At 49.4% G+C, this 25,577-nt stretch overlaps 1 protein-coding gene across 3 annotated transcripts in view; it reads right to left on the bottom strand.

The window, feature by feature from the left end:
• Positions 1-25,577, bottom strand: part of PHKB (phosphorylase kinase regulatory subunit beta) — a 114,620-nt gene that overhangs the window by 4,863 nt on the left and 84,180 nt on the right. For 2 of the 3 annotated variants that reach the window (XM_069739327.1, XM_069739329.1), the window contains 17 exons: positions 23,231-23,326; positions 22,405-22,602; positions 21,735-21,792; positions 20,452-20,529; positions 19,435-19,593; positions 18,457-18,551; positions 14,978-15,033; positions 10,621-10,714; positions 9,685-9,768; positions 8,495-8,599; positions 7,133-7,215; positions 6,965-7,055; positions 3,614-3,675; positions 3,265-3,424; positions 3,106-3,187; positions 2,428-2,485; positions 269-359 (listed from right to left, as the gene is read on the bottom strand). In XM_069739327.1, coding sequence (XP_069595428.1) covers positions 269-359; positions 2,428-2,485; positions 3,106-3,187; positions 3,265-3,424; positions 3,614-3,675; positions 6,965-7,055; positions 7,133-7,215; positions 8,495-8,599; positions 9,685-9,768; positions 10,621-10,714; positions 14,978-15,033; positions 18,457-18,551; positions 19,435-19,593; positions 20,452-20,529; positions 21,735-21,792; positions 22,405-22,602; positions 23,231-23,326 — 1,650 coding nt within the window. Of the gene's footprint in view, positions 1-268; positions 360-1,317; positions 1,409-2,427; positions 2,486-3,105; positions 3,188-3,264; positions 3,425-3,613; positions 3,676-6,964; positions 7,056-7,132; positions 7,216-8,494; positions 8,600-9,684; positions 9,769-10,620; positions 10,715-14,977; positions 15,034-18,456; positions 18,552-19,434; positions 19,594-20,451; positions 20,530-21,734; positions 21,793-22,404; positions 22,603-23,230; positions 23,327-25,577 lie in introns of all 3 variants that reach the window. The other variant, XM_069739328.1, reaches the window with a different exon arrangement.

The following is a 25,577-nucleotide window of genomic DNA, read 5'->3' as shown; positions in this document are numbered from 1 at the left end:
ACCCCCAATCCCTCATAATGGAAAAATGGGGTCCCCTGTAAGAGGAAGAGACTGGACGGAGGTGACGTTGTGCGGGGCTCTCTCCTGGGTTTAGTCGACCCCCATAAGCAGTTGTATTGACCCCCATTATATGTACGGGGGCCGCACCTTCATTAATGCCCCTCCTGTACCACTGCAGGATGTGGGGTCTGACCTCTGACCATCGTACAGGGCTATGCTTGGATACATGTATGTGTCTGTATGAGAGGATGGTGGTTGTAGTACTCACCTGCTTGCCCTGAACTAATGCGTTAGTTATGGACGGGGCGAGGCTGTCCACTATTTTACCTAATAGACTGGCAGCGAGACGCACAACAGACCTGCAAGCAGAAAACAGAGCAGTGCCACTCCACGGCCACACATGCACCATCAGGCTGCGCCAACAACGACGCTTCCCTCTGGGTATTACATGAGGCGGCAGAAGTTCCGTCAGTCGCTAACGAGGAAACAATATTAATACAATCGATCAAATGTAACGAGCCCAGACGGCGACCACTGCAGAAGAGCCCGTGGGACTACAAGTCTCAGGCTGCCCCCTACATCAGGACACCGTCTAATTCTAAAATAACTTGTATCTTCTCCTCCAGTCACATCCAGAGCTGCATTCATACGACAACCACGTACATAGAAAGAGCTTCAGTGAGTCCCTGGATTGTGGGTGAGCCACAGAAAAACAAACTACATGTCCCACAATGCACCGCGTCTGAGCACGGACTGGAGAGTGGGCAGTAGGTGCTGCAGAATTATGAATGCAGCTCTGGCTGTGACAATATACTCCGTCGACTCGGGTCCGTGTCCGGCGGGGTCGTCCGGGCGCAGACACCTAATTGGGTTTCTGAGGTTGTTTTCCTCCTCGGGTTTTATGCTGCAGAACGAACGCTGACACTGGGGCGCTGCTAATGCCCCATAATGGAGCGCTTAGTCCGGGCTGTCTGATCTGCAGAGCCGGGTTTGTCATCTGGCACAACCTCCAGTTCGGGGTCACTTTACAGTAATGTGGTGGCGATCTGCTGTACAGATGTAGCAGAGCCAAGTTTGTCGTCTGGGTTTACATAGGACTGTCAGTAGACCCAGTGCATTCTTCTTTCTTGATGTGCACATTTGGCTCTGCTACATCTATGACCCTTCACAGCTCCTCTTCTCCTGCCGTGTATCGGAGGCGCTGGGTTAGTTCATGCCGGTTAATCCAAATGCGTGCAGAATTATGTTCCTGGCCGTGCAAAGCAATCCATGGCCGCTCCCGTAAAAGCCGACGGCGGCGCGGTTGCGGCTTTTTACCTGCTTCCCGTGTACCACAAGCGTGGTGATATGTGGCGCCATAGACGAGGCCACCCTCTGCATGAAGGCGGCGGTGTAACGGACCACAAACCTGCGTGTGACAACAGATAACAATCGCGGTGAAGTGGAAGGAGGGTGCGGGGGATGGGCTTTAATTCTTTTATATTTAGGAAGCCCCAAAATCCTAATCCTCCTGTGGTTTCCTTGAGTTGCAACAGCCAGGATATAAAAGCTGCCGTGTGTACAGGAGAGACCCCCCGATATGAGGACCCCCCATTCTATGGCTATACTACCTAACACCCCTTCACTAGGAGCGGGACCAGACGGAGCACCCCCACAATTCAGCACTATGGACCGTGCCCCCTGCACTAGAATTATGCTACTCTATGGCAGGGCAAGGTCATAAAGCGCCCCCCCCCCCCCCCGCCCCGCATTATGACCACCATAGCCGGCACCATGGAGGGTCTCTCTATAACTGTAGTATTCTGCGCCCTCTACACTATAAACGCACCATCCCGCACCATGGAGCGCAGCCGCTATAAACGTGACAGCTCCAGTCGGTGCCCCCCGCACATGGACCGACCCCTGCAGAGCGTCGCTCCCCCCATCAGCTGTAAGTAGGGACCATTCCCCTCATTGACCGTAGGACGACGGAGGATGAAATGCTGGGACCATTCAGGGACTCACTCCACTGTAGACATAAAGCCCTGGTGGGCACTGCCCCCCATACCCGGTATCAGCAGGGATGCCTGTGGTGTTAGGGGACCGTGTAACGCACCATGCAGGGACTCCGGGGTTAGGATGTATTATAGCAGGATTATAGTGCAGTAGTGCGAATAATGGGGGTGAAGCGGGGGGTTACCGGTGAGACCGCCGACATGGATAAAGGAAGACGTCATCCGCCATGTAACACACTTACTCACAAGTGACTTCCACTACATATAATGGGGAGTAACTACTGACATATCGCATGTAGTACTCCAGTCACCACCAAAGCTGCAGGCAGAACAACTCTGCTGGAATCTGATGACCGGAGGTATAAACAGAGTCCACTTGTTAAGATCTAATGCTTATTATCCTCGGTAGCCCCCCGATAGACCCCGCACTCACCAGAGCTTATTGCTGCCCGCTTTCCTATAGATCCGCTCCATGAAGTCGGACACAGTACCTGCCGAAAAAAAGAAATGAGAGAGAGGTGATGATGTGAGGAGCGAGGAGCAGGCGGATGGCACAGGACCGCGGTGTCGCCCCTGCAGAGAGGAGGCTTATTTATAGGGAGCCTCACGACGGACTATTACACGCCGTGTACAGACAGTGGGGGACCCGGCGCCTCGTCGGATCCATCGGCCTGAGGTGACATCATGGTGAGGTGATGGGAACACGGCGCCTCGTCGGATCCATCGGCATGAGGTGACATCATGGTGGAGGTGATGGGACGATGATATTTAGTTATTAATCAGGAGGAGCCTCCCGAAGGTTTATGGAGTATTTTTGCTAATAACTTCTAATTTCCCCCTATTGGTCCCTGAAGATGACTCGAGACCGTGGATCCCACATCTTAATTAGCGGCTCAGACTCGTTACCAATAATCGCACTTGCAGGTTTTCACCGGTTAATGGCTCTGAAGCCAAAAGTGAAATAAAAAATAAAAATCCAGAAGGAGCAGACATCAACCAATCCATGCAATTAGTACTGACCCTTACTGTCTGTCCAGAGGGGTCTGCCAGCAAAATAAGAAACACAAACAATCCCACGCTAAGTGGGTCATACACCTAGCTGCTCACTCACCTTCCTTTGTGATGAAGTTCGGCCCTTCTCTCTTCATCAGGATGCTGACCAGCATGGCCTGAGAGGCGAGGCAGGTGCAGTCCTGTGGGAAGAGGTGATGAAGAGGTTAACGGCTGCTAACTGCGAGCAATGCCGGACACTGGCAGCTCGGGGACTCACGTTCAGCTTCTGCAGGATCTCGAAGGTGGGCCGGTGTTTCCAGTCCGCCATGTTGATGTCCGGCTGCTTCTCTCGGTCGGCGACTGGGATGCTGGACTGCCTGTTGACTTTGGAGTGTTTCGGCACCTCGAGCTCCTCGAAGCTGTGGAACTCCGGGATCCTGAGAAAGCAGAAACAAAAAAACTTCAAGTTTGAGTATGGAATGAGAGTCTTGCATTTCAGGCCCTTTAAAGCACTCATCATCGATGGCTGCTACCATCGATGGTTCACACTCAGAAGTGAGCTGTCCCTTTAAGACCCCTGGAGTAGCTGAGCAGTGTTTGCTGCAGGACTGTAAGGGGCGACTTACACTTCCGACTCATTGATCCTCAGGAAGTCCAGCTGCTCGACCATCGCTCCAGATATTAGCGTCTGCAAGAAGAAACACTATCAGTGTCTGCAGGAGACCCCTAAACCAGCAACAAGCAGTGATCGATACCAATCCAGCAAGGAGGGGACCCCACAATTCAGCAGCGAGTGGCTCCCAGTCCATCAATGATCAGTAACAGATACTGATCCAGCAAGGAGGGGACCCTCAATCCAGCAACGATCAGTGACCAGCCCTGATCCAACAAGGAGGGGACCATCGATCCAGCAACAATCAGTGACCGACCCTGATCCAACAAGGAGGGGACCCTAGATCCAGCAACGATCAGTGACCAGCCCTGATCCAACAAGGAGGGGACCATCGATCCAGCAACGATCAGTGACCAACCCTGATCCAACAAGGAGGGGACCCTCGATCCAGCAACGATCAGTGACCAGCCCTGATCCAACAAGGAGGGGACCATCGATCCAGCAACAATCAGTGACCGACCCTGATCCAACAAGGAGGGGACCCTAGATCCAGCAACGATCAGTGACCAACCCTGATCCAACAAGGAGGGGACCCTCGATCCAGCAACGATCAGTGACTGGCCCCAATCCCACAAGGAGGGGACCCTCAATCCAGCAACGATCAGTAACCGGCCCTGATCCAACAAGGAGGGGACCCTCAATCCAGCAACGATCAGTGACCAGCCCTGATCCAACAAGGAGGGGACCATCGATCCAGCAACAATCAGTGACCGACCCTGATCCAACAAGGAGGGGACCCTAGATCCAGCAACGATCAGTGACCAGCCCTGATCCAACAAGGAGGGGACCCTAGATCCAGCAACGATCAGTGACCAACCCTGATCCAACAAGGAGGGGACCCTCGATCCAGCAACGATCAGTGACCAGCCCTGATCCAACAAGGAGGGGACCATCAATCCAGCAACAATCAGTGACCGACCCTGATCCAACAAGGAGGGGACCCTAGATCCAGCAACGATCAGTGACCAACCCTGATCCAACAAGGAGGGGACCCTCGATCCAGCAACGATCAGTGACTGGCCCCAATCCCACAAGGAGGGGACCCTCAATCCAGCAACGATCAGTAACCGGCCCTGATCCAACAAGGAGGGGACCCTCAATCCAGCAACGATCAGTGACCAGCCCTGATCCAACAAGGAGGGGACCATCGATCCAGCAACAATCAGTGACCGACCCTGATCCAACAAGGAGGGGACCCTAGATCCAGCAACGATCAGTGACCAACCCTGATCCAACAAGGAGGGGACCCTCAATCCAGCAACGATCAGTGACCGGCCCTGATCCAACAAGGAGGGGACCCTCGATCCAGCAACGATCAGTGACTGGCCCCAATCCCACAAGGAGGGGACCCTCAATCCAGCAACGATCAGTGACCGGCCCTGATCCAACAAGGAGGGGACCCTCAATCCAGCAACGATCAGTGACTGACCCAGCAAGGAGGAGACCCTCGATCCAGCAACGATCAGTGACTGGCCCCAATCCCACAAGGAGGGGACCCTCAATCCAGCAACGATCAGTGACCGGCCCTGATCCAACAAGGAGGGGACCCTCAATCCAGCAACGATCAGTGACTGACCCAGCAAGGAGGAGACCCTCGATCCAGCAACGATCAGTGACCGTCCCCAATCCAGCAGAGGGGACCCCCCAATCCAGCAGTGAGTGGCCCCCAATCCACCGATGAGCAGTAACAGATACCGATCCAGCAACGAGGTGACCCTTGATCCAGCAACGATCAGTGTCCGGCCCTGACCCAACAAGGAGGGGACCCTCGATCCAGCAACGATCAGTGACTGACCCTGATCCAGCAAGGAGGGCACCCTCAATCCAGCAACGATCAGTGACTGACCCTGATCCATTAAGGACCAGCACCATCCGTTGCCTCTCTGAGCAGATTTGACACCTTTTGGCGTTAAAGGCGCAAAACATCATTGTCTCCATAAAAGTCATCCATACGGCTAAGTGACCTTTACTAATCTTGCTTATTCTCCAGTCACATTCAAAGCTGCATTCTCAGTACAATTAGCAGCCGTCTGAGATGCCTCAGCTAAGAAGAGCATCCCCAATGCACAGGGGTGCAGAGCACTGCGGGACGGTGTACTGTTCACTGGTCAGGCTGGGCCCAAAAGTGCGGGCACAGAGGCCTGGCAGGAACAGCTTTGTATGTGACTAGTGCAAAAAAAAACATGGCTACAAAACCAGCAAGAAAAATCATTTGCCATCTTGCTGCTGAAGATCCGTTTGCAACGTGTGGACAGACGCCCCCTTGTCGGCTGTGGATACCCCATAATACACTGCACCATGCTGCATTCTGGGAGATGTAGTGCTTTTCCATTTCGAATGCTGCACACTTTGCAGAATGGCCGAATTCTGCACAGTGCAAGCGGGAAGAAGGCAGAATTGTGATTGCAGCTCTGGCAAAAAAAGTAATGTAATGACATGAAAACTAATCGAGATGCTATTGGGGGGGGGGGGTGCAGTTTGTAAGACGAGGGTTGAAGATGTCGCCCCGGGAACTTATTCCGCCCTGCACCCCGCTCAGTTTATGGCACTGGAAAAGAAAAATAAAAGCTTTTCTTGGAATCTTTTCTTGTAAAGAGCCGAAATCTCAATTAATTGGCAAAAGTTCAGAGACTGCAGAGGTAAATCACAGAACTGGCCGCCACCAGGAGAATTTTAGAAATGTTCAATTATTTTAATGGTTCCTTAAAGCACCGTCATTAATTTAAGTGCAGAGAACGGGGGAGGGGCGGAGGAAAAAATCCGAGTTCTGAGCAAAAGAAGAAAAATAAAAGTTGCCCCTTTTTCAGACCTGACTTCTTCCATCACCCAGCACGCGCCTTCCCTCCCTTGTCGCTTCATGTTTTTTTGTTTTTTTAACAGAAAATCAACATAAAAAATAAAGAATGCAGCCAATGTTTTTGCGTGTTTTTAGGAGCGGAGGGATTTGCCGCTGTCCGCTTGTCACTTACGTGAGAGTAAAGGGAAGATGACGAGTTCGGAGCAATTTGCAGGTTGTATGAATAAGTAATGAGAGCTAAAAGCGCAACGATTGTGGGGCCGCAGAAAAACACAAACCCCTCAATTATTCAGGCTCCGCTCCGGAGCTGCGCTCCTCTGCAACCAGCCACGACTCGCAGATGTAGCAGAGCCGAGCGGGCGCCTGCGGATTCATACAGGACCGCGGATAACCCGACGGTGCGGCTGTGCGCTATGTAGAGCATGTTGGCAAATTCAGCTCTGCTACATCTGCAGGACGCAGCGAGGCCGAGCACCAAACAACAACGGCCCCAATAAAGGCGCCCACCTGCAGTCTGTCCACGTGAACTTTGACGCCAGCCACGTTCCCATTCTTAAAGGAGGCAAGCATGTCCAGGATTGGGTTAAACCGGCTCCCCCTGAGAAAAGGAACAGGGGGCCAAGGTTACAGGGGAAGAACATAAGACCTTTAAACCTTCCGGCTCCCATACTATACCGGATGTTATCCTCGCGGATCAGCACCAGGAACAGCGGCCGCCCCTTCATCTTCCAGTACTGACGGATGAACTGCAGAGCGTTCTGCAAGAAAAGAGACGAAATTAAAAAAAAAAAAAATCATTAAAGCTGTCAGAACAAGAAGCAATGCCTTCCACTCTCCAAATCCCTTTAAGAGACAGCACGGAGGGGTTAAACACATTCCAGCCTTTCTCCCACGCGTTTCCAGCCTGGTGGATTTGCGGTTCGGTCTCATTTACTTTATTAATCCTGGTAATTGAAATCGTTCTCGGCTCCATTTCCCCTAAAAATCGTCATTTCATGCTGCAGGAGGAAGAGCTCCTGGTGCAGACATCCTAGCTGTGAGGTCAGTGTTATAGCAGAGCTCACGTGGTGCAGACATCCTAGCTGTGGGGTCAGTGTTATAGCAGAGCTCACGTGGTGCAGACATCCTAGCTGTGGGGTCAGTGCTATAACAGAGCTCACGTGGTGCAGACATCCTAGCTGTGGGGTCAGTGTTATAGCAGAGCTCACATGGTGCAGACATCCTAGCTGTGGGATCAGTGCTATAGCAGAGCTCACGTGGTGCAGACATCCTAGCTGTGAGGTCAGTGTTATAGCAGAGCTTACGTGGTGCAGACATACTAGCTATGGGGTCAGTGTTATAGCAGAGCTCACATGGTGCAGACATCCTAGCTGTGGGGTCAGTGTTATAGCAGAGCTCACATGGTGCAGACATCCTAGCTGTGGGGTCCGTGTTATAGCAGAGCTCACGTGGTGCAGACATCCTAGCTGTGGGGTCAGTGTTATAGCAGAGCTCAAGTGGTGCAGACATCCTAGCTGTGGGGTCAGTGTTATAGCAGAGCCCACACGGTGCAGACATCCTAGCTGTGGGGTCAGTGTTATAGCAGAGCTCACACGGTGCAGACATCCTAGCTGTGGGGTCAGTGTTATAGCAGAGCTCCAGGTGCAGACATCCTAGCTGTGGGGTCAGTGTTATAGCAGAGCCCACGTGGTGCAGACATCCTAGCTGTGGGGTCAGTGTTATAGCAGAGCTCACATGGTGCAGACATCCTAGCTGTGGGGTCAGTGCTATAGCAGAGCTCACATGGTGCAGACATCCTAGCTGTGGGGTCAGTGTTATAGCAGAGCTCACATGGTGCAGACATCCTAGCTGTGGGGTCAGTGTTATAGCAGAGCCCACATGGTGCAGACATCCTAGCTGTGGGGTCAGTGTTATAGCAGAGCTCACGTGGTGCAGACATCCTAGCTGTGGGGTCAGTGTTATAGCAGAGCCCACGTGGTGCAGACATCCTAGCTGTGGGGTCAGTGTTATAGCAGAGATCATCCACGTGGGATTTACCTGTATGTCGTCTATGAGCAGCATGACGTCCTGGGACATGTAGAAGTCGCTCAGGTCGAACACGATGGGGTAACACACAACAGTCTTCCCGAGGATGCGATAAATCTGAAGGAGGAACAGAAATGTGACACGGGGCACGATGGCTGCTGTGCTCCTTATAGATCCTGTTCCTGTTCCTTATAGATGTAGCAGTGCTGAATGGACCGGAGAGGCACGATGGCTGCTGTGCTCCTTATAGATGTAGCAGTGCTGAATGGACCGGAGCGGAACGATGGCTGCTGTGCTCCTTATAGATGTAGCAGTGCTGAATGGACCGGAGCGGAACGATGGCTGCTGTGCTCCTTATAGATGTAGCAGTGCTGAATGGACCGGAGGGACACGATGGCTGCTGTGCTCCTTATAAATATAGCAGTGAAGAATGGACCGGAGGGGCACGATGGCTGCTGTGCTCCTTATAGATGTAGCAGTGCTGAATGGACCGGAGCGGAACGATGGCTGCTGTGCTCCTTATAGATGTAGCAGTGCTGAATGGACCGGAGCGGAACGATGGCTGCTGTGCTCCTTATAGATGTAGCAGTGCTGAATGGACCGGAGCGGAACGATAGCTGCTGTGCTCCTTAGAGATGTAGCAGTGCTGAATGGACCGGAGCGGAACGATGGCTGCTGTGCTCCTTATAGATGTAGCAGTGCTGAATGGACCGGAGCGGAACGATGGCTGCTGTGCTCCTTAGAGATGTAGCAGTGCTGAATGGACCGCAGCGGAACGATGGCTGCTGTGCTCCTTAGAGATGTAGCAGAGCCGAGTCTGTCATGCAGCATTTGTGTTGGTGTTTGCTCTGGACAATCCCTGTTCCCCTTGGCCAGTAATCATTGGGGGGGAATAACTAATATCACAGGGTGAAATGCCAGCGCATCTACTCAGCTCTGCTACATCTGCACAGGACCCAGCCCAGAAACACCCAGCTTCAGTCTGCATGTCAATAGGTTTGCAGAACTGAAAACATCTGGTTCTTTTGCCCTCTGGAGCAATAGATGATTAGAGTGCAAGCTCTTGGGGTCCAACGTAAGAGAATTACATTCAGGATGGTACATTATGTTATCACCGCGGACACTGAATGAGAGGCTACGATAAAATGCGACAGAACCCCAGAGGGACGCGTCACGACCCGCGACAGTATCACACTCGTCACCTTCGATGTCCCCAGGCACCCGATGGGTCGATCCGGTCTTCCCGACAGTCCCAGCTTCTCATGGACCCCGAGCTGGAGATAAGCCTGTAACGAAGCACAAAAAGGGGCAATGAGCCCAAATCAGCGGATTATTACTAGAGTCCAACACTACAGGAGCGGCACAATTGTATCCGCTCTGGATGATACACTGTAACAGACAGGAGACAGATTTGTGCTGCTGATCTCCGCACAGAGCAGAGGTTGCGTGTCATTGTGCTGTCGGCAGGGATCTGATGGCTGGCAGCGCTCTCTGGTGCTGCTGCCAGTCAGTGAACGGTGACCATAGATACGGCGGATTATTAACGGTCTCTGTGCGCGGAGCTGCGCAGCCTCTCGTCACATGAACTTTGGAGAAATATGGGAAACTTTTCTTCCACTCGACATATGGCCGGATACCCGGTGTTTGCAGAGCGGGAGGAGGCTGGCACCATAACGCCCCCGTCCAGTTGTACTGGTGACCTTGGCACCGCTGCTGCGCTGAATCTCATCATCCCCATTGCTTTGCCTGGCACCGGCGATACACAGCTTGGCAGACAAGGAGAGCGGCCAAGTCTTGGAGTTGGCACAAGGCTGAGCTATGACTGGCACGGCTGCCGTAAGTCTGTACACAACCTCCTGTGTGCAGCAGAGGATAAACATGGATACCTCCCCCGGGCGAGGTGCCCGCGCCGTACCTGTGCCCCCTCCGCACAAGTGTCGCCGTCTCCTACACTCAATGACCGCTCACGACTAAGCGCCAAATTATGTCTCCAAACTACCAATGACTGAACCGCTAATTACACTCAGAAATGTCAACATAAAGAGCGCAAATCAGTGCGGCCAGGCGGCAGGCGACCGCCGGGGGGAGACACGGAAAGAAGGTCAGCGACACAATGTGACAGCTGCCAAGTAACTCACCTTCACCAACTCCTGCTGCGGCCAAATCTGGATGGGCTCCACCTGTTGTGGGGTCTGCGTCTGAATACCGTAAGTGTTCAAGAACACCTGCAACCTGAGCAAAGGAAAGGGTCACTACAACAACAGGGGGCGGTATTATAGGAGTCATATTCCGGTACTTAGGGCAGTATTATAGTAGTTATATTCTTGTACATAGGGGTAGTATTATAGTAGTTATATTGTACATAGGGGCAGTATTATAGTAGTTATATTCTTGTACATAGGGCAGTATTATAGTAGTTATATTCTTGTATATAGGGGCAGTATTATAGTAGTTATATTCTTGTACATAGGGGCGGTATTATAGTAGTTATATTCTTGTACATAGGGGTAGTATTATAGTAGTTATATTCTTGTACATAGGGGCAGTATTATAGTAGTTAGATTCTTGGACATAGGGGACAGTATTATAGTAGTTATATTCTTGTATATAGGGGCAGTATTATAGTAGTTAGATTCTTGTACATAGGGGCAGTATTATAGTAGTTATATTCTTGTACATAGCAGCAGTATTATAGTAGTTATATTCTTGTATATAGGGGCAGTATTATAGTAGTTATATTCTTGTACATAGGAGCAGTATTATAGTAGTTATATTCTTGTACATAGGGAGCAGTATTATAGTAGTTATATTCTTGTACATAGGAGCAGTATTATAGTAGTTATATTCTTGTACATAGGGAGCAGTATTATAGTAGTTATATTCTTGTACATAGGAGCAGTATTATAGTAGTTATATTCTTGTACATAGGAGCAGTATTATAGTAGTTATATTCTTGGACATAAGGGCAGTATTATAGTAGTTATATTCTTGTACATAGAGGCTGTATTATAGTAGTTATATTCTTGTACATAGGAGCAGTATTATAGTAGTTATATTCTTGTACATAGAGGCTGTATTATAGTAGTTATATTCTTGTACATAGGAGCAGTATTATAGTAGTTATATTCTTGGACATAAGGGCAGTATTATAGTAGTTAGATTCTTGGACATAGGGGACAGTATTATAGTAGTTATATTCTTGTACATAGGGGCAGTATTATAGTAGTTATATTCTTGTACATAGGGGCAGTATTATAGTAGTTATATTCTTGTACATAGCAGCAGTATTATAGTAGTTATATTCTTGTACATAGGGAGCAGTATTATAGTAGTTATATTCTTGTACATAGGAGCAGTATTATAGTAGATATATTTTTGTACATAGGAGGCAGTATTATAGTAGTTATATTCTTGTACATAGAGGCTGTATTATAGTAGTTATATTCTTGTACATAGGAGCAGTATTATAGTAGTTATATTATTGTACATAGAGGCTGTATTATAGTAGTTATATTCTTGCACATAGGAGCAGTATTATAGTAGTTATATTCTTGGACATAAGGGCAGTATTATAGTAGTTATATTCTTGTACATAGGAGCAGTATTATAGTAGTTATATTCTTGTATATAGGGGGCAGTATTATAGTAGTTATATTCTTGTACATAGGAGCAGTATTATAGTAGTTATATTCTTGGACATAAGGGCAGTATTATCTAATATATAATTGCCTAGAATACTACTTCCTGCAATTTGTGCCAACTTCCTGTCCGGAGATAATGTCCGGAGCTAATGTCCGGAGCTAATGTCCGGAGATAAGTGACGTCAACAGTGTCCAGTGTCTGATTGGTTGCCGCCTGCTGCGAGCGACCAATCAGAAACGTGCCGTACTGTGACACACTCCGCCCGCCATTTTGGTGTGATTTTTGAATTTTTACCTCACAGCAAGTTTCTACTGCGTGGAGGCGGCCCAGTGACGTTGCTCTTCAAGCTCCTGCCGAATTTCGTCAAAAAAATGATAATACCATTTACCAAAACTATATATATTTAGTTGTGAAGTGGTTCAGTGACATTTTCACACCAATTTTGAACTTTTGTTTGGTGTTTTCTCCATATACTGCCTATTATTTTTGTTCTTTCTTACTATTATTTATTAATTGTATTATTCTTACATTTGAATAAATAAAGTATATATGGATTCTAGACTCCCGATTCTTTAGAATCGGGCTGCCATCTAGTAGTAGTTATATTCTAGTACATAGGGGGCAGTATTATAGTAGTTAGATTCTTGTACATAGGAGCAGTATTATAGTAGTTATATTCTTGTACATAGGGGCAGTATTATAGTAGTTATATTCTTGTACATAGGAGCAGTATTATAGTAGTTATATTCTTGTACATAGGGGGCAGTATTATAGTAGTTAGATTCTTGTACATAGGAGCAGTATTATAGTAGTTATATTCTTGTACATAGGGGCAGTATTATAGTAGTTATATTCTTGTACATAGGGGCAGTATTATAGTAGTTATATTCTTGTACATAGGAGCAGTATTATAGTAGTTATATTCTTGTACATAGGAGCAGTATTATAGTAGTTATATTCTTGTACATAGGAGCAGTATTATAGTAGTTATATTCTTGTACATAGGAGCAGTATTATAGTAGTTATATTCTTGTACATAGGGGGCAGTATTATAGTAGTTAGATTCTTGTACATAGGAGCAGTATTATAGTAGTTATATTCTTGTACATAGGGGCAGTATTATAGTAGTTATATTCTTGTATATAGGGGCAGTATTATAGTAGTTATATTCTTGTACATAGGGGCAGTATTATAGTAGTTATATTCTTGTACATAGGGGGCAGTATTATAGTAGTTAGATTCTTGGACATAAGGGCAGTATTATAGTACTTATATTCTTGTACATAGGGAGCAGTATTATAGTAGTTATATTCTTGTACATAGCAGCAGTATTATAGTAGTTATATTCTTGTACATAGGGGGCAGTATTATAGTAGTTATATTCTTGTACATAGGAGACAGTATTATAGTAGTTATATTCTTGTACATAGGGACAGTATTATAGTAGCTATATTCTTGGACATAGGAGCAGTATTATAGTAGTTATATTCTTGTACATAGGGGCAGTATTATAGTAGTTATATTCTTGTATATAGGAGCAGTATTATAGTAGTTATATTCTTGTACATAGGGGCAGTATTATAGTAGTTATATTCTTGTACATAGGGGCAGTATTATAGTAGTTATATTCTTGTATATAGGAGCAGTATTATAGTAGTTATATTCTTGTACATAGGGGCAGTATTATAGTAGTTATATTCTTGTACATAGGAGGCAGTATTATAGTAGTTATATTCTTGTATATAGGAGCAGTATTATAGTAGTTATATTCTTGTACATAGGGGCAGTATTATAGTAGTTATATTCTTGTACATAGGAGACAGTATTATAGTAGTTATATTCTTGTACATAGGGACAGTATTATAGTAGCTATATTCTTGGACATAAGGGCAGTATTATAGTAGTTATATTCTTGTACATAGGAGCAGTATTATAGTAGTTATATTCTTGTACATAGGGGCAGTATTATAGGAGTCATATTCCAGTACATAGGGGCAATATTATAGTAGTTATATTCTTGTACATAGGGAGCAGTATTATAGTAGTTATATTCTTGTACATAGGGAGCAGTATTATAGTAGTTATATTCTTGTATATAGGGGCAGTATTATAGTAGCTATATTCTTGTACATGGGGCAGTATTATAGTAGTTATATTTTTGTACATAGGAGCAGTATTATAGTAGTTATATTCTTGTACATGGGGCAGTATTATAGTAGTTATATTTTTGTACATAGGAGCAGTATTATAGTAGTTATATTCTTGTACATGGGGCAGTATTATAGTAGTTATATTTTTGTACATAGGAGCAGTATTATAGTAGTTATATTCTTGTACATAGGAGCAGTATAATAGTAGTTATATTCTTGTACATAGGAGCAGTATTATAGTAGTTATATTCTTGCACTTAGTGGCAGTATTATAGTAGCTATATTCTTGTACATAGGAGCAGTATTATAGTAGTTATATTCTTGTACATAGGGGGCAGTATTATAGTAGTTTTATTCTTGTACATGGGGGCAGTATTATAGTTATATTCCTCTATATAAGGCCGATGAGAACATTTCAGGGAGGCACGGGATCCTCGTGGACGTATTCTTTGTGTTTTGATGGTCGCCGTTATAAACACCTGTTACTGATTTCCTTTTCAGGCGTTAAGCATAGTACATCAGGATCATAGCGGAAACTTCAGAGATTTTTAACGGGTTTCTTAGCAACGAGAAGATAAAATCATTGCAGACAATTTTCTGAGACAAGTTCTTGATTTACTGAGGTGTGAGCTGCACACGGTCGGATACAGATATATGGAAGCCATATAGCGATATATTACAAATACATTGCGGGTTTTCTTACCGCTGGCTCTCTGCTATTAGGGCCACGTGTATGACTGTGTCGTTGTCCAGGGGCCCCTAAAAATACAAAAATAAATATTGGTGAATGGTTTGAGTAGATAAGAGGAGCCAGTTTATTATTTCTGAAGGGAAGGAAAGCAATATTGGATCATTAATGCCGCTAAGTGGAAACCATCAACAAGCAGGGTAGCTGGATGCTCAGGACAGGCTCATTACCTAGTCTAGTCATACAGTATTCCGCCATTGGGTCCCATGACCAGGATAATGAGTGTGAGTCTGGGACTTGAGGTCGCCATCCTTATGCAAAAATGTGGCTCCTATCAATATGGCGTCCGGCGCCGTTTATGCGCCATTTTCCGCCGTCATTGTGCTCACATTAGCCTCTGCCCTAACAATGAAGAGTGATGACTTCTATTAATAATGTAGGGGCTGAGCGCGTAACGTCTTCATCATGGAGAGATTTGCAGCAGCGGTGAAATGGCCGGATGACGCGCGGCGTTCCAGTCGGCGACAGCCACAACGTCCCTAATTAAATAAAGCGGCACGCCGGCTCAGACTGCCGCTCTGCTAATGCATTTCTTTACACCACGACCAGGAACCATTAATCTCCCAGACAGCGGCGGGGATCCCGGGGGCCGAGCAGCCGCCTCGCGGGGGGACGATTCATTCTAGCAGTTTAGTTTCTGCAGCGAGAACAAAAGCGACAGAAAATGTATTTATGTTAATAATCGGCGACGAAAAAAAGAAGTGAGAGCAAAGGCAAGAGCCCGAGGGTGTGATTAATGGTGCACCAACGCTGCAGGCTGTCCCTGCAAGCTACTGCTCTCTGTTATCAGGCATTTCAGCAAAGGAAGAGGCTGACTGGCCGTCTACAACCAAAAAAATGTGGCCCTCAAAAATCACAGGTCTGGGGTCCTGCTCCTCTCGCATTACATCCCGGACCCGGGGTGCTGCTCCTCTCCCATTACATCCCAGACCCGGGGTGCTGCTCCTCTCTCATTACATCCCGGACCCGGGGTGCTGCTCCTCTCCCATTACATCCCGGACCCGGGGTGCTGCTCCTCTCCCATTACATCCCGGACCCGGGGTGCTGCTCCTCTCTCATTACATCCCGGACCCGGGGTGCTGCTCCTCTCTCATTACATCCCAGGCCCGGGGTGCTGCTCTTCTCATTACATCCCGGACCCGGGGTGCTGCTCCTCTCTCATTACATCCCGGACCCGGGGTGCTGCTCCTCTCTCATTACATCCCGGACCCGGGGTGCTGCTCCTCTCTCATTACATCCTGGACCCGGGGCTGCTGCTCCTCTCTCATTACATCCCGGACCCCGGGTGCTGCTCCTCTCTCATTACATCCCGGACCCGGGGTGCTGCTCCTCTCTCATTACATCCCGGACCCGGGGTGCTGCTCCTCTCTCATTACATCCTGGACCCGGGGTGCTGCTCCTCTCTCATTACATCCCGGACCCGGGGTGCTGCTCCTCTCTCATTACATCCCGGACCCGGGGTGCTGCTCCTCTCCCATTACATCCCGGACCCGGGGTGCTGCTCCTCTCCCATTACATCCCGGACCCGGGGTGCTGCTCCTCTCTCATTACATCCCGGACCCGGGGTGCTGCTCCTCTCTCATTACATCCCGGACCTAGGGTGCTGCTCCTCTCCCATTACATCCCGGACCCGGGGTGCTGCTCCTCTCTCATTACATCCCGGACCCGGGGTGCTGCTCTTCTCCCATTACATCCTGGACCCGGGGTGCTGCTCCTCTCACATTACATCCTGGACCCGGGGTGCTGCTCCTCTCTCATTACATCCCGAACCCGGGGTGCTGCTCCTCTCTCATTACATCCCGGACCCGGGGTGCTGCTCCTCTCTCATTACATCCCGGACCCGGGGTGCTGCTCCTCTCTCATTACATCCCGAACCCGGGGTGCTGCTCCTCTCTCATTACATCCCGGACCCGGGGTGCTGCTCCTCTCTCATTACATCCCGGACCCGGGGTGCTGCTCCTCTCCCATTACATCCCGGACCCGGGGTGCTGCTCCTCTCCCATTACATCCCGGACCCGGGGTGCTGCTCCTCTCTCATTACATCCCGGACCCGGGGTGCTGCTCCTCTCTCATTACATCCCGGACCTAGGGTGCTGCTCCTCTTCCATTACATCCCGGACCCGGGGTGCTGCTCCTCTCTCATTACATCCCGGACCCGGGGTGCTGCTCTTCTCCCATTACATCCTGGACCCGGGGTGCTGCTCCTCTCACATTACATCCTGGACCCGGGGTGCTGCTCCTCTTCCATTACATCCCGGACCCGGGGTGCTGTTCCTCTTCCATTACATCCCGGACCCAGGGTGCTGCTCCTCTCCCATTACATCCCGGACCCGGGGTGCTGCTCCTCTCTCATTACATCCCGGACCTAGGGTGCTGTTCCTCTTCCATTACATCCCGGACCTAGGGTGCTGCTCCTCTTCCATTACATCCCAGGCCCGGGGTGCTGCTCCTCTCTCATTACATCCCGGACCCGGGGTGCTGCTCCTCTCTCATTACATTTCCCGCACGGCGTCCCTTTCCTGTTACAGCCGGATGACGCTCGCATTCGGACTCCAGGATGAGACTTTGTTACAGACTTGAGAAATGATAAATGAGTTTCCAGCTCTGGTCTGAGCCGCTGAAGCTGCAGTGAAATTTCACGGGCGGCTGCACCTGATGAAGTGTTTTATCAGACGCCGCGCTATCGTTTTCCCGTCCACTTCTCCGCAGCCTTTGTGGCCGGCAGACTGCGCGGTCCGGGTCAGATTCTCCTCAGAAGTGCACAGAAAAAGGGAAATAATACACACAGCAACGTATATAATCCGCAGGTACTCGGGGAATCTCCCTCTGGTGGTTTAACCACGCTCGGTCCGTCCTGCTCTTTATACATAGACGTCTTCCCGAGCTTGTGCTTACAGACAGCAGCCAGAGCGAGCAGAGCTGCAGTGTAAAGCATGGAGACAGGCTCGCCCTCTAACCTTGGCAGATTTGGCATTTCCTCCAATATTGCATCCTAAGTTAGTGGCGGTGCAGTTTTGCATTTTCCCCATTTCTGGTACGGGTTGTGTATTTGTCGCCCCTTTTTAGGACGGCCGGACGCCCGGGAACATTCCAGGGTCACTTCATGAAGACGAACAATTCATACTAAGTGCAACTTCAAGGCCAGAAAGTGCATCATGTCTGCTTCGTGTGGCAGGACGGGGGGTGCGGCAGGCATCGGCCCTGCGACCATCTATAAAGTGGGGGAGATCTGGGGGCATCAGCTGCAGCGGACGGGCGTCATCACGCAAACCACGAGACCCAGACCAAGTATTTAAGGGTTAATCTAACCTGTAACCATGTATGTAAAATGTCCAAAATCCATAAAAACCAGATAAATGTGTTTGAGGACACGGCTGCTGCCTGCCCGGCGCCGCTGATCCGGGGGGGAAGGGTATGAGGCCGGGGACACCCACCTGGTTGGAATATCTCATGCTGATGTTCCTCTGGTCGCTCCGATGGACGTAACGATGCAAAGGGTCGATGTCCTTGGGGCTTATTAACTCCTCCACTGCCAGGAAAAAAAGCAAATAAGTGAAAACATATAAATCTCTCTCGCTCTGCACCGCCACATCCATATAGCACCTTATACCCGAGACCCCCCACTGATCACAAGCCCAAGTCAATGACAGACACAGCCAACTATGGTGCCGGTGGCCAAACTATCCCTTTAATGCCCCCTGAGAAGGACGTGTCCCTCGCTGACGGCGGTGTCTGGATGTCGCTGCCCCAAATAATCCAGTGTGTAGAAACGATGAAGGATGGCGCTCCGCTCTCCCTCCTCGCAGCCATAGCTCATGTTCAGCCGAAGAGAAGGGTAATTTAAGGCCGAGACATAAATCTCGGCAGTTTTCCGGAGACGTCGCGATGACATCTTGAGTTCTGCACAAAGCGATGAACTGTTTTTGCTAAACAACTCCACTGGAGATGTGCGAGGAGACCGGATGACTGAGCGAGACACAGTGCTGAGCGGTCCGGCCGGGGATCACGCCTGCTGAGGCGACAGAGGCAAGATCACACCCGTGTACTACGCAGGAGGCCGTCCGCATTCACTCGTCACATTACTCTGCTCCGTGTGCCAGTTAGAAATGAGGTTCTGACATTGTGTCCATGAACCAGGAGGCGCAGGATGAACTGAACACCTGTCCTGATCCGTGTCAGGAGAGCGATTGTATTAGGATATCGCTTACTAAGCAATAACCCCATAGTAATGCTTCAAGCTCCAAACTGGATCATCCCTTTAAACAATTAAAAGGAACAAGAAACTTTTAGCAAAAAATGCAACGATACAAATCAGCACGACACATAGAATACATAACCCCTGAGGTGAGGTTACGTCATGGGGAGCGATATCCCTTGAAGAAGAAGTGGGCGTCTCGGTATCTAGCGCTTACCCAGGAGCTTGGAGATGATGTACAGCGCTTGTCCCCATAGGAAGAGCTTTCCGTCCCGGCCGCAGTTACTGGGGAACCTCTTCTGACTGTTGGGGTTCAGCTTCTCGGCTTCAACGAAGTCTGCGGGGACGTGGTAATACTCTGGGATGACGGGGCACCCTGCGGGAGATTACAGGGGTCGATGAGCAGGAAGCCCCACATATTCCCCATACATGGGACATCTTGAAATGATACAGATTCCTAAAATGTCAAATCTACAGTTTTCTTTATTTTTATAAATTGAATTATTTTGGGGTTAACAGTAATTTCTGTAATTGAGTTTCAATAATAATTTTGAACTGTTTTGCTTCTACAGCCGCTATGCATCACAGTGCATGAACTGACTCCGCACCCGGCTATGTACATTGATCCACAGAGGCTGCAGAAGACAAACAGGTTACACTTATTAATCAGACCCTACTGTAGTAAAAAGGTGCCCCCAAATCTGGCTGTACACCTTCAGTTATTGTCAGAGACCCTTGAGCTGACAGATATTGCCCCTGCTCCCCCATACACACGCACGCTCGATGTAATGGATCACGCGTGTGTTCTCAATAGTGGTAGAGTGTACGAAGCTGCAGCCAGACACCACTGGAGGTCACTTATCTCTGCCTAAACAATTGGGCATGGCAAAATTCATCAGTCCCATTCTTCTCTACCCCAACATCTGCCATTAGAGGAAAGGCGAGAGACCCCCCCAAAAAATACACAAGATGAATATTCCTCTAATATAAACGGTCTATGACGTCCCCCGAGACAACCAGTCTACCATGAGAGGCAAAGACCCCTCCCGATAGTTGGCATTGTAACCCGTCCTTTTCCTCTGTGAAGAGGCTGTTGCATATTTCATTTCTCAGGGTGGATTGTGTGACCTATAAGCCCCCCAATGCCCTCTTGGTGGTCTCCTTAAGGTCAACATTTACCCTTTAGATCGTCCACATATGGTCACAGGGGCTTCATCAACTGCAAATCACCTACCATCGAAAGCAAGAAAAAGCAGTGGATCCAGGAGGGCCTCAAACTCCTTCACTTGGTCCGGTTTTCCTCTGAAGACCCCTAAAATAAGAAAGACAAAATAAAAATGACCTCAGTGTAAAGAGATCACAGCCATCATAAGAGTCGGCGCCTTCCTTCTTCGCACTCTCTGTGACCCGATAGACCCATGGGACCCAACATGGAGGGCAGTGATGGCTGTCAGGCACGTATACCCTGCTAAACACGCAATGAGCATCCCAAGCCCTCACGGATACACTTACCGGTGACACCGATAGCGGCTAAATCATGGCAATTACATTAGTGTTCACGCCCATTGTAGGACCCTGTACAATGTCTCTCATGTAGGTACTTTGGTTGAAAAAAAAGCAAAAAAAAAAACCTTTTTAGCATTTGGGTTTGGAAATGTTTCAACAGTTTGCTTTCTACATCCTCCCTGTATCACAGTACATTTCCTGATTATGCACCGAGATGCGTAGAGGCTAAAGAATCCAAACCGTTCAAAGATTTTTCAGGAAGTCCTCAGGCAAAAAGTATTTTTACCCCGAAATACCGGCATTCAAGTAAAAAGATATCAGATGTTCAGTTTGCAATTTCCCCGTCTGCTGCTCCGCACTTGCGGGCTGATTGGTGGAGTTTGCCGCAGTTTTCGAGGCAAGTTTTGATCCAATTCCAAAAGAAAACATAAAAAGTCGATGTGTCTCATCTCCTGGGTTTTACACCGAGAGCAGATGTACGGCGCACACGTGCGACATTCTGGGAGAAACGTGTGCCGAGCAAATGGAGACGTCAGCGCCATTTACTAAATTTATTTATTTTTAGTTCCTGTTTTGCAGCTTTAAAAAAAAAAAAATAATGATCAAAATTTGTAACAATCTGTATCCATGGATTTTCAGCCTCCTGGGCGTCATTTAACAACAGCAAGCAGAGGTCTTACACTAGACAGGAGTAACCCTGGATTGGGTCTTCTGCATCTCATGACACCTGTCGGAGGTGTGCGGCGCAGGACGTGGGCGCGCGCTCTTAGTTGGGGGGGGGGGGGGTAAGGGGCGCAGCGCTGTTTACACTTTCCTTTCAGTGTGGAGGAAACAGATGGAGCGAGATATTACCATCTTCTAATCAATCACTTTCTGTCGTAACTAAATGAGGACCAGTTAACGAGCTCATTACCAGCCGGGATTTACTGCTCGCATGCAGAAGAACACGCTTAACCCCCGCAGCGAGGGCCGACTACAGACCCCCATTGTAATCAGTGATGAGCGACTTACCGTCAATGATCATGTAGACGAAGAAAACCGGAAATTCGCACTCGATGCCGTCAAACAGCTGGAAATCAAGAAGAAAGTTTAAGAGCGAGAGGAGGGGATAGTGCCGGGGCGCATCCGGGGTCCAGACGACGCAGGGAGGAGACGGATGGAGCCGAGAGGGCGAGCAAATAGACCGTGATATTCCATACAGGAGATGACCGCCACCATCACTTTGTTCCCTGTGTAAACGTATAGCGAGCCGCACAATTAAGTGCCGCGATGATGAACCGTCACCGGACAGAATCATCTGTGGATTTTAATTGAACGCAAAAGAAGAAAAATTCGCTCTGAAAGAGGATGCAAAATCAGAGCACCATGTAAAGGAGCTGCAATACCAGACACGGGGGGCGCTGTTTCAGCTATGTCTGGGTTCTGTATTTTGCAAATCCACAGAAAATGAGTATTTTAAAATGCAGCTTTGGATGTGAATGGAGGAGAAATGAAAAATTTAGGAAAAATCTGATATACCCTTTACTCTCATCTCTGCCCCCAATCATGGGCATGCGGATCATCGAAGTGCCCATGAGTCCACAGTGGGCCAGAGATCTGCACCCCATAACAGGCTGTACCCCTTTTTTGCTCTGCGTCTCCCCCTACCTGTGGCGCCGGGCACGGTCCGTAGCACCAATACCTTGATTTCGGCAGGTTTGTAGTAGCGCCGGTTCTCATCCTCCAGAGCCGTCCGAAACCCGTCCCGAAGAAACCGCTTCAAGCCGTATTTTCCTCTCAGCTTGCGCACGATCTTGTCCATGGCCTGATGGAACAAGGCGTCATCGTCCACCGCGAACGCCGGGTAACTGATGCAGGTGAGGAGCGCGGCGTCCGTGTTCTGGGGGGGGAGGGGAACAGGAAGGTTACATGATGGAAAATAGGGGGCACCCCAATATTATAGCGCCTTCCACCCCAGGAGACTCGGTGCCATGTAACACCACATTTCTCACAAGGAACGCGAGACCACCCGTAACTTCACCTGCTGCACCCGAGCCATCATTTCAATTATTTACAAGATCTCTGCTTGCTTACACTGAATGGAAACAGACCTGCCGCTTTTTACAGCTGTGGGGTTGGTACAATTGCATCCAGTCTAGACAACCTCTGTCAGCTGCAACACAGAATTATCTCCTAGCTTGACGGTTTGTTACAATGTATCAGTGCAGGATAAATGTAGAACATAACTGTTAATTGTCCAGACTGGTTACAATTGTAACAAAAACCCAACAGTGAGAAGTATTGGGTCAAGATGGGCTTTTCAGCCTCTGTATTTAATCAGGAGTGTTCCTATTCACTGACAACAAGCAGAAGTCTTGAAAATGGCAGGATATTAGTAAGTTGCCGGACTTTTCTTCATACGTCGATTTCTTTGCCGGGAACCTGTGGAGCTCGGGGGCCTCAGCGACATAACGAAGCACAGGGTGATGTGATTAATTTGCTGCCACGTCCTGTAATTAACCTCTTACATGGGAGCGCGATTCTCTGGGCAGCAGGGAGCACAGCGTCTGTCTGTTCCGGTTATGCGCGTCCAGATCCACGAATATGACGGACCAGGAGCAGCCCTGCAGATGGGAGGAAGGGAGAATCCATGAGACGCGAGGTCGGCGCAGGAGTCAATTAGCAGACGTCAATCGGTGATCGCCTGCGGCCGTCGCTGGGATCGATGCAGGAGATTCAATACATTTCTGCCGACAAGATAACAAGTGAGAGATGTTAATGAGGATTGTACGGCCGCAGACTGCTGAGACGTTAGGTCGGCGTAACGTCACGACTGTCAATGAGGAGGGTGAAGGCTCTGCGCAGCAGAGCAGATGTGGCGCTGTGTCTAGACAAGAAGCAATGCCCAGGAGATAATAACACATCTTCACAGCCCCAAGTACTCCGTCGAGGTCAATGAATCTAGTAAATGGTGTAAAGCCATTTCCAACCAAATGTGCAGTGGACATAGTTTACACCCTGCCTGGGACATGCTTCTGCTGCATGGTGAACTCTGCCTGTGACATGCTTCTGCTGCACGGCGAACTCTGCCAGGGACATGCTTCTGCTGCACGGTGAACCCTGCCTGTGACATGCTTCTGCTGCACGGTGAACTATGCCTGTGACATGCTTCTGCTGCACAGTGAACTCTGCCAGGGACATGCTTCTGTTGCACGGCGAACTCTGCCTGTGACATGCTTCTGCTGCACGGTGAACACTGCCTGTGACATGCTTCTGCTGCACGGTGAACACTGCCTGGGACATGCTTCTGCTGCACGGTGAACCCTGCCTGTGACATGCTTCTGCTGCACGGTGAACCCTGCCTGTGACATGCTTCAGCTGCACGGAGAAATCTGCCTGTGACATGCTTCTGCTGCACGGTGAACTCTGCCAGGGACATGCTTCTGCTGCACGGAGAAATCTGCCTGTGACATGCTTCTGCTACACGGTGAACTCTGCCAGGGACATGCTTCTGCTGCACGGTGAACTCTGCCAGGGACATGCTTCTGCTGCACGGCGAGCTCTGCCAACGACATGCTTCTGCTGCAGTGAACCCTGCCTGTGACATGCTTCTGCTGCACAGTGAACCCTGCCTGTGACATGCTTCTGCTGCACAGTGAACCCTGCCTGTGACATGCTTCTGCTGCACAGTGAACCCTGCCTGTGACATGCTTCTGCTGCACGGTGAACCCTGCCTGTGACATGCTTCTGTTGCACGGTGAACCTGCCTATGACATGCTTCTGCTGCACGGTGAACCCTGCCTGTGACATGCTTCTGCTGCACGGTGAACCCTGCCTGTGACATGCTTCTGTTGCATGGTGAACCTGCCTATGACATGCTTCTGCTGCACGGTGAACCCTGCCTGTGACATGCTTCTGCTGCACGGTGAACTCTGCCAGGGACATGCTTCTGCTGCACGGCGAGCTCTGCCAGCGACATGCTTCTGCTACACAGTGAACCCTGCCTGTGACATGCTTCTGCTGCACGGTGAACTCTGCCAGGGACATGCTTCTGCTGCACGGCGAGCTCTGCCAGCGACATGCTTCTGCTACACAGTGAACCCTGCCTGTGACATGCTTCTGCTGCACGGTGAACTCTGCCAGGGACATGCTTCTGCTGCACGGCGAGCTCTGCCAGCGACATGCTTCTGCTACACAGTGAACCCTGCCTATGACATGCTTCTGCTGCACGGTGAACCCTGCCTGTGACATGCTTCTGCTGCACGGTTAACTCTGCCAGGGACATGCTTCTGCTGCACGGCGAGCTCTGCCAGCGACATGCTTCTGCTACACAGTGAACCCTGCCTGTGACATGCTTCTGCTGCACAGTGAACCCTGCCTGTGACATGCTTCTGCTGCACAGTGAACCCTGCCTGTGATATGCTTCTGTTGCACGGTGAACCCTGCCTGTGACATGCTTCTGCTGCACGGCGAGCTCTGCCAGCGACATGCTTCTGCTGCACAGTGAACCCTGCCTATGACATGCTTCTGTTGCACGGTGAACCCTGCCTGTGACATGCTTCTGCTGCACGGTGAACCCTGCCTGTGACATGCTTCTGCTGCACAGTGAACCCTGCCTGTGACATGCTTCTGTTGCACGGTGAACCTGCCTATGACATGCTTCTGCTGCACAGTGAACCCTGCCTATGACATGCTTCTGTTGCACGGTGAACCCTGCCTGTGACATGCTTCTGCTGCACGGTGAACCCTGCCTGTGACATGGTTCTGCTGCACAGTGAACCCTGCCTGTGACATGCTTCTGTTGCACGGTGAACCTGCCTATGACATGCTTCTGCTGCACAGTGAACCCTGCCTGTGACATGCTTCTGTTGCACG

The sequence above is a fragment of the Ranitomeya imitator genome, chromosome 9, assembly GCF_032444005.1.
Source record: "Ranitomeya imitator isolate aRanImi1 chromosome 9, aRanImi1.pri, whole genome shotgun sequence".
NCBI classification, from domain to species: domain Eukaryota; kingdom Metazoa; phylum Chordata; class Amphibia; order Anura; family Dendrobatidae; genus Ranitomeya; species Ranitomeya imitator.
Note: the sequence above shows the minus strand (reverse complement) of the source record. Positions and strands in the feature narration are given on the sequence as shown.